Here is a 9,489-nt window from a genome sequence, read left to right as displayed (position 1 = left end):
TTGCTGCTTTCAGTATTCTCTCTTTGACTTTTGACAATTTCATTATAATGTGTCTCAAAGTATTCATTTTTTAATTTATCTTGTTTGGGGTCCTTTGAGCTTCCTAAATCTGTATCGCCATATCCCTTCCATGATTTGGGAAGTTTTCAGATAGTATTTTTAAAGTAAGTTTACTTCCCCTTTGTCTCTCTCTTCTCCTTTGGGCACTCCCATAATTTGTATATTCTTATGTTTGATGTGTCCGATAGATCCTTTATGCTTTCTTCAGTCTCTTTCAATGTTTTTTTAAATTTTTTTCCCTTTAACTGGCAAATTTCTTTTTTAAATTATTTTTTATCAAAACATATTGATTGTACATATTTATAGGGTACAGAGTTATATTTTGATACATGTATGCAATGTATGATGATCTAATCAGGGTAATTAGCATATTCATCATTATAAAATGTAATCATTTTCTTGTGATGTGAACCTTTGACTTCCACTCTTCTACTTGTTTGATAACATGCAGCAAATCACTGTTAATTATAGATTCCTGGGTCAACTGTTTACCAATAGAACTTATTTTTCCTATCTAGCTGTAATTTTGTGTCCATTAACCAACCTCTCACTGTCTCCCCCTCCCTTTTCCCACCTCTACTAACCACAGTTCTTCCCTCTCTTTTTAACAGTTCAGCTCATTATTATTAATTTTGTTTTGTTTTGTTTTGTTTTTTATTTGGTTTTGTTTTATTTTAGCTCCCACATGTGAGTGAGAACATGAGGTACTAACTGGCTAATTTCAGATGACCTGTCCTTCAGTTTGCTAATTATTTTTTCTGCATGATCAAGTCTGTTAAAATATCTGTACTGTCTTCTTCCAAATATGAAAGAAACCTGCTATGGCCAAACTTCTAGGGATTCTTCTTGCTGGATTTGGGGGTTTATGTCTTGATTTATATCTCCTTATTCATTCTCAGAGGTGCATACATGTGTACATTAGTCCAGCTGGGCAGACAGCCAAAGTAGGGAAAGCACAGATTCTTCCTATCAGCAGTCCACAGCCCACAAAATAACATCAGGTGTGACGGGATGGAACATGCTGTGTCTCTGAATTCCATGTGGGAGTAAAGTGGTGACCTCAAATCTCCTGTGTCTGCCCACGGGATGCAAAGACCATAATTCAGAAGTATGGGGGCACACTTTATATTACATCACTGTTCTGGTTCAGTGCATAAGAATCCAAGACTCAGAGAAAGGTGACATAGTGTGCAGTTCACTGGACCAAGAGCTTTGGCTCTCACCTCCTCTGGGAAGCCTGGCCATGAAGCTCTTACTGATCATTGCAATACTGCTGTTCCAGAAACCCACAGGTAACCCAGAGCTTTCCAGGATCTCACTCAAATCAACAAGGGGGTGGAGCATTTCTCAGTGCCTGAGGGAATTTTATAATCTACAGTAGGGGAAGTAGGCCCCTCAGAGATGGCTGAAGTCTATCAAAAGTCATCAGAAATTCTCTTTCTGGGGACTTCTACCATGGCACTGTCCTTAAAAAGTACTCACGGAGATGAAAAAAGAAGTCATAATTTCCTCTGGGATGGCCTTATTATAGAAAGGAATGAGCCCGATATCTAGGATAGCCTTACTCCTTTGTATACAGTTTTTACTCTAACACACAGCCATATTTTCTTCCACTTAAATATATATTTTATCTTATTATACTACAGTTTGTGAATAGTGGAAGAAACATAAACTTTGGAGTCGGGTTTAAGAAACATGCTTCAATATCTACAAGTTTCTTAACTTTGAATAAATGCTGAAGACTCTATGAGCCTAGGTTTTCTCATCTGTGGACATGACACCTGCCTCACAGAGGTTTTATTAAATGATATAACATATGTGAAGCAGCTAACATAGAACTTGGTACTTACTAAGAACTTAAAAATTAAAGTTTCCTTTCCTTTTTCAAAACCAAATCTTTTATATTTGTACCTTATTATAGGAACAGTAATGGTCTACCTCTAGCCCCCCAAATATCTAAGACTCAAAGGGGTTCTATAACCTGGGGCTGGAGGGATCATCTTTGTTCTCAGTCTTCATCATTTGGGGTCCAGTCCAGGGAAGAGTAAAAACTCAGAAGTCAAAATCTGAATACACCAGTTCTTAGATCATTGAAGGTATTACTAAAGTAAAAAATGTATATTAAGGTGAACAAAGGTCTGGTTGTGAATATTGGAGGAATTCTTTCTTCTGAAGGTGGAGGGAGAATGAAGAATCATGGAGGGATAAAACAAGCCCAAGAATTAGAAGGATATCCAGATCACTGTAATGACATAGAAGTCAAAGGAAGACATGCATTGGCAGAAGTGTACAATGCTGATATTAAATAGGGGAGGAAGATTATTGAGAGAAAAAGATAGCTGACTGAATAACAAGAAAGTCATTCTTGACCATGGTAGTGGGAATGAACTCAAGAGCATATTTTGACTCAGATATAAATGCATAGTAACAATTTATTGTTCTCTGGGCATCAGAGATCGGGCACTAGTAAGGAAATAGTTTCTTGGGAGCATTCAGAATGAAGGCAGATTTGCTGAGGTTCCCAGAGGAAGCGTAGTTCCATAGCCTAACATCAAGGATTCAGCTCCTTTATCTTCTCAAACAAGATCTGATGTTCTTGGCAGAGTCTATCAGATGTAGGAGGTAGTCTCACAACCTTGGAGGACCTCAATATGAGGGATCCAGTTAAATATAAACACTGAGGTTCACCTTGTTGGAGAATCCTCTTTGGAATATTATAAAGATATACCTCATGGATATCCCATACACCTAGTTCCTAACAAGCCTCCTCTGCCTTCCCCATAACCAAAGTTGCCTTCAGTCTCAGATACTAATTTTGGACTATTTTTCTTTTCTGTGCACAGTAACTGAACAACTTAAAAAGTGTTGGGGTAACTATGTACAAGGAAACTGCAGGAAAATCTGCAAAATAACTGAAGTACGTGAGGTACTATGTCAAAATGGGAGATATTGTTGCCTCAGTATCAGGGAACTGGAAGCACGTAAAAAAATTACAAGGCCACCTCGTCCAAAGCCACTAACATATGCGCTGACTCTTCCTCAAGACTATTATCCAGTGATTGAAACTTCCTCAAACCCCAAGATAAATTCTACATAAATCAAGTATAATTTGCACTTTGTTTATTTCTCAACCTGTTACAATAAAGTAAGTTGATGAGATCTTCTACCTCCTGGTTTTTTGATACCTAGAATGACCTTAAAACAAATTCTAATAAAGCTCGTTGCCCATTTCCTGACTCATTTTTTCTTTAACCAGAGATTGAACACTCACTACATACTAAGGAATGGATTGATAAGGACAACTCAGAACCTCCCCTTGAAAAGGAGATATAACCAGTGCACTAAAAAAAAAAGTCCCAACGATAGCATGGAAGACAGGAATAAAAAATTCAGGAAAATTAACTTGTAATTCAGGAGAGGAAAAGGTGAAGTGAATATTCAGGGAAAATTCATGAGTGGGTTTAGGATTAAAGTGGTGCCTCATGAAATGTGTAGGATTTCAAGAGATAAGTGTTAGTAGACAAGACAATTTGAGTGAACAGAATGGCATCAACAAATGGAAGGAAACTGGAAAAGACGGTGCATTTCAGGAAGCTGTCCATGCACTTTGTTTGGCTGAACAACAGAGCACTCAAATTTGAATGATGGGAGGGTTTGATTTCCTAAGCTCCTGTGTACCAGCAGTGAGCTGGGAAGATGGAGAGAAATAAGGTTTGACCATTATCAAGCTCAATGCAGAAGGTGGAGGCAGACATAAACAAATAACTCCTGAAAGAAGTTTATAGGTTTTCTGTTGTTGTTTTTGTTGTTGTTGTTCATGTGTTCATCCTTTTGGTAATTGTGGCCCTTTGGAGTTTAGAGGAAATGACAAGATCCTAGGGATTGGTCTGAGTTGCAGTACTGTACGAAATCTTATTGCTGTCTTGATATGCAAGAAACACAAGAATAATCCATGTATATACTCCAACTAGTTCTTAAAAATGTACATTTCAAATATGATTAACATGAAAGGTTTCTTCTCCAACTTCACTTCACGCTCACTTCACACTCACATTCCAGTATTGTTTCTTATATAATTTCACCATACCAATTAGAGGCAGTTTTGAGATTTAATTCATCTACTGTAACATCCACTACCAATTTGTAGTATGTGTTCTCTTATTCTCTCATCTCCTGTTCTAGGGCTAGGTAAGGAAATATGCAAGATGGCCTAGAACATTTTGTAGTGCCATGTTAAAGGAACAAAGGAGTCCAGTCTGAAAAAGATTTGAGTGACAAAAGCTGAGGCAATATGAGCAATAAAGTAAATAACATAGCATTGGTTTATGATACGACATATAAAATAAATATCTATGAGTCCGCTGCTGATATGAATAAATAATTGAATAAATTAATAAATTGTGTTTTTTGAAACATAGTTGATCGTGCATATCTGTGGGATACAGAGTTGAATATCAATACCTGCGTGCAATATGTAATACTCAAATGAGGATGATTAGTATATTCAACACTATACAATGTAATTGTTTCTCGCGGCCCTTTACCAGTTTCTCCCCTACCCTCCACACCCTCCCTGTTTCCCACCTTTGGTAACATCAGTTCTGTTCTCTCCTTTTGAAAGTTCAGTGTACTATTATGATTGTTGGATCTTTCTTTCTTTCTTTTTATTAATTTGTTTTTTTTCTTTTAGCTCCCACTTATGAGTTAGGACCTGCAGTATTTCTCTTGCTGTACATGGCTTATTTCATTAGACATAATTTTCTCCCAGTTCATCCATGTTGCTGCAAATGGCAGTATTTCTTTCTTTTTTATGAGAGAGTAGTATTCCGTTGTGTAAATATGCCACATTTTCCTTACCCAGTCATCTGACAATGGACATGAGGTTGGTTTAACTTCTCGGTTATTGTAAACAGAGCTGCAATAAACATGGGAGTGCAGGTATCCCTTCAACATGATGATTTCCATTCCTTTGAATATATACCCAGCAGTGGCACTGCTGGATCTTATGGCAGTTCTATCTATAGTTGTTTGAGAAACCTCCATACTGTTTTCCATAGTGGCTGCACCAATGTACAGTCCTGTTGGGAAAATAGGATAATTTAGTCAGGTCCCCTCACCTGCCCAGATGGGGGTGGTGCAGCACATTCTTTGTAAGCAAATGTGTGTGGGAGGTGGGTGGAGTTAGTGCACATGTGCAGTGCTGCCACCCTGGCTGGGGTTGACTGCCTCGGGTGTCTGCCCGTGCAGCCATGCTCTCAAACCCATGGCTTCCAAGGACCTTTTTGCTAGTTAACTAGCTCATAGACCTGCATGTGAGGGGTCTGGTGACCCAGCCTGGCATGTGAAGGGTTTGTGACCAGTCTGTGAACGGGCTTGAGGGGTTTATGAGCTCCAGACCCAGCCCAAGCTCAACAATTGGCCCAGTTGCCAGGATTACAGGCAGGTGGAAGAGCGCAACAAGTCCCAACAACAGTATAGGAGGGTTCCCCTTTCTCCACATCCTTGTCAGCATTTGTTATTCTCTGTCTTTTTGAAATTAGGCAGTGTAACTGGGGTAAGATGATATCTCAGTGTGGTTTTGATTTGCATTTCCCTGATGCTGAGTAATGTTGCGCATTTTTTCATGTGTCTGTTGGCCATTTGTATATTTTTCTTTGAGAGAGGTCTATTAAGCTATTTTGCCCACTTTTTAAATTGGGTTAGTTGTTTTTTCTCTGTTGTTTGTTTCTTTGTATATTCTTGCTACTAATCCTTTGTCAAGTGCATAGTTTGCAAATATTTTCTCCCATTCAGTAGGTTGCCTTTTCACTCTGTTAATTGTTTCTTTTGCTTATTTACACACTGGGAGACACAATTATGGTCTGACTTTGGAGTTTTGGCAGATCTGGGTTCAAATTCTGGCAAGTTTCCCTACTAGCTTTTTTTGGGTGCGTGTGATCCGAACCCTCGGGCGGGAGCGCCGCTGCGCTTCCCAAGCGGCGCACTATCCAGTGCGCCACCGGGCCGGCCCTTGCAGAAGCTTTTTATGCAAAAGCTTCTTTTGCATTAGCTTTTTTTGCAAAAGCTTTTTTTGCAGAAGTCGGGAGCGCCGCCGCGCTTCCCAAGCGGCGCACTATCCAGTGAGCCACCGGGCCGGCCCTTGCAGAAGCTTTTTTTGCAAAAGCTTCTTTTGCATTAGCTTTTTTTGCAAAAGCTTTTTTTGCAGAAGCTTTTTAGTTTGATATAATCCCACTTGTTTCTTTTTCCTTCTGTTGCCTGTGTTTTGGGTGTCATATTCATAAAGACTTTGACCAGTCCTACTTCCTGAAGTGTTTCCCCTGGTTCTTTTCAGGAGTTTTAGTTTCAGGTCTTATATTTAAGTCTTTGATTCATTTTGAGTTGATTTGGGTATATGGTGAGAGGTACAGGTCTGGTTTCTTTTCTTTTCTTTCTATGTATTTCTTTCATTTATCAATTTTTTTAAACAAGGATATGCACATCTATTTGTTCAAATAACAAATACATTAGCTGAGTAACAGATGAATAATGAAGTACTCTGTAGAAAGTAGGGCTTCAAATTTGCACAAAACCTGGAGATGTAAAACTTATTAAAATTTATATATTTCATTTTATAATTTCTACAGTTATTTGAAATAGCTCTCTAAAGTCTTCCAGAAGCATGCAAATAACAATTTAATTTCAACAGAGAAAGATGAATAAACTTTTCAAAGGCAAGTTAATTTCTAAGCAAATCAACAAGTCCACTTAATAAAAAGGAATCAAGTACAGAAATTAAATATCTATGTTTGGCAACATAAATTGCATAAAAACTCAATAAAACAGAATATAAACACAAGGTCACTTCAAAAAGTTCGTGGAAAAATAGAATCAAAAGATAATGGAAATCTTTCCATGAACTTTCTTTTGTTCGTTTAAATTTTTCCTTTTTTTAAAAAAGACTAATATCATAGAAAATATGTTCTATGACCACAATAACAGAAGGAAATTTAGAAAACTAACAAATAAATGGAAATTAAACAACCATCTCCTAAATAAGCAATGGGTAAAAAGAAAAATCACAGGAAAATTAGAGATAAATTTCAAATTTGAGACAAAAATCAAAGTACAACATATCAAAATTTATAGGATGCAGGGCTCATGCAGTGCTCAGAGGAAATTTATACTTATTTTCTGTCTTTTTGCTAATAGCCATTCTACCTGGAGTGAGATGATATCTCATTGTGATTTTAATTTGTATTTCCAAACACAGGAATATTTAGTATTTCAGTGTTTGGAAACATGAGCTGGACTTGAAGCAAATTGAATCATAATGAACTGATTCTCAAAACACATGCATATGTCTGAATCCATGTATATTCGTGAGGACTATATAACTGGAAGTTCTCCAAATTAACTTCCATGTATAATACAATATTTGTTAAGGGATAAATAATAGTATATGCCAATTTGATGCTTACATATTATTTTTAAAATGTATATATTATTTGAAGAAAAAGGGAGGACTGACACTACTTGACTTCAAGACTTAGTATAAAGCTACAATAATCAAGACAGCATGGTATTGGCAAAAGAATAGAGAAGTAAATTAATGGAACAGAATAGACAACCCAGAATAGACTGACATAAAAATAGCCAACTGATCAGTGTCAAAGGAGCAAAGGCAATACAATGGAGAAAAGATAGTCTTTTCAATAAATGGTGTTGGAACAACAGGACATCCACCTGCGAAAAAATAACCTAAACACAGATATTACACCCTTCACAAAAATTAACTCAAAAATGAATCCCAGATCTGAATATAAAACACAAAACTACAAAAGACCTGGAAGATAATATAAGAGAAAGGTAGATGACCTTGGGTAGGATGATGACTGTTTGGATACAACACCAATGGAACAATCCATGACAGAAAAAATTGATAAGCTGGACTTTATTAAAATTTAAAATTTCTGTTCTGTGAAAGACCCTGTCAAGAGAATGAAAAGACAAGCCACAGACTTGGAGAAAATATTTGCAAAAGACATATCTGATAAAATATTGTTATCTAAAACATACAAAGAGCACTTAAAACTGAACAATAAGAAAATTAACAAACCTGATTTTAAAATAGGCAAAAGACTTGGACACTTCACCAAAGAAGATACACAGTGGTGAATCATATTAAAAAATGCTTAACATCATTAGGTAATTGCAAATTAAAACAATGAGATACCACTACACACCTATTAGGATGTTTAAACATCAAACCTTGGCAAGGATGAGAAACTGACAGCATCAAACCTGGGCAAAGATGCAAAATTCTCATTCATTGTGCTACAGACAATGCAAAATGGTATAGCCACTTTGGAAGACAGTCTGGCAGTTTTTTATAAACTACTATAGCACTCGGTATTTACCCAAATATGCTGAAAATTTACATCCATACAAAAACCTGCACACAGGTGTTTATAGCAGCTTTATTCATAATTGCCAAAACTTGTAAGCAATGAAGATGCCCTTCAGTAGGTGAATGGATAAATAAATTATGGCACATCCAGACAATGGAATACGAGTATTATTCCACTCTAAAAAAAATGAGCTACCAAGCCATGGGAAGTCATGGAAGAAACTTAAATGTATATTACTAAGGAAAAGAAAACAATTTGATAAAGTTACATATTGTGATTCCAACTATATGCCATTCTGGAAAAGGCAAAATTATTAAAATAATAATTAAAATATCAGGGATTTCCAGGTATTAGGAGAGAGGGAGGGATGAATACTTGGAGATTTTTTTTTTTCCTTTTTGTCCAATAATTAAAATATCAGGGATTTCCAGGTATTAGGAGAGAGGGAGGGATGAATACTTGGAGAATTTTTTTTTTTCCTTTTTGTCCTTTTTCGTGTCCAGCAATGGGATCGCAACCCTCGGTGCTGCGCCTGCACCTCGCTCAGCCAGTGAGCGGGAACCGGTCTGTATGTGGGATCCGAACCCTCAGCGGGAGCGCCGCCGCACTCCCAAGCGGCGCACTGTAGCAGTGCACCACTGGGCCGGCCCCTTGGAGAATTTTTATAGCGGGAACCGGTCTGTATGTGGGATCCGAACCCTCAGCGGGAGCGCCGCTGCACTCCCAAGAGGCGCACTGTAGCAGTGCGCCACCGGGCCCGCCCCTTGGAGAATTTTTAAGGTGGTAGAATTACTCTGTAGCATACTGTAATGGTAGATATATCACATCGTGCATTTGTCAAAACCCACAGAATGTACAATGCCAAGAATAAGCCTAATGCAAACTATAGACTTTGGGTGATAATGATGTGTCAATGTAGGCTCATCAGTTGTGACAAATGTACCACTCTGGTGCAGAATGTTGATAGTGAGGAAGGCTGTCTCCATGCTGGAGGAGAGAGTATATGGGAAAACTCACACATACACACAGTACTAAAACTCAA

The 9,489-nt window shown here is 37.6% G+C and overlaps 1 protein-coding gene across 1 annotated transcript; it reads left to right on the top strand.

Moving 5' to 3' along the window:
• Positions 1 to 1,303: 1,303 nt before the first annotated feature.
• Positions 1,304 to 3,157, top strand: DEFB127 (defensin, beta 127). Its single transcript, XM_008582678.1, has 2 exons — positions 1,304 to 1,352; positions 2,904 to 3,157. The coding sequence occupies exons 1-2, from the start codon at positions 1,304 to 1,306 to the stop codon at positions 3,155 to 3,157; spliced, it is 303 nt and encodes a 100-aa protein (XP_008580900.1).
• The last annotated feature ends 6,332 nt before the right edge of the window (positions 3,158 to 9,489 follow it).

Source organism: Galeopterus variegatus, unplaced genomic scaffold (genome assembly GCF_000696425.1).
Source record: "Galeopterus variegatus unplaced genomic scaffold, G_variegatus-3.0.2 Scaffold2694, whole genome shotgun sequence".
In the NCBI taxonomy this organism is placed as follows: domain Eukaryota; kingdom Metazoa; phylum Chordata; class Mammalia; order Dermoptera; family Cynocephalidae; genus Galeopterus; species Galeopterus variegatus.
This window is presented reverse-complemented; position numbering and strand designations above follow the sequence as displayed.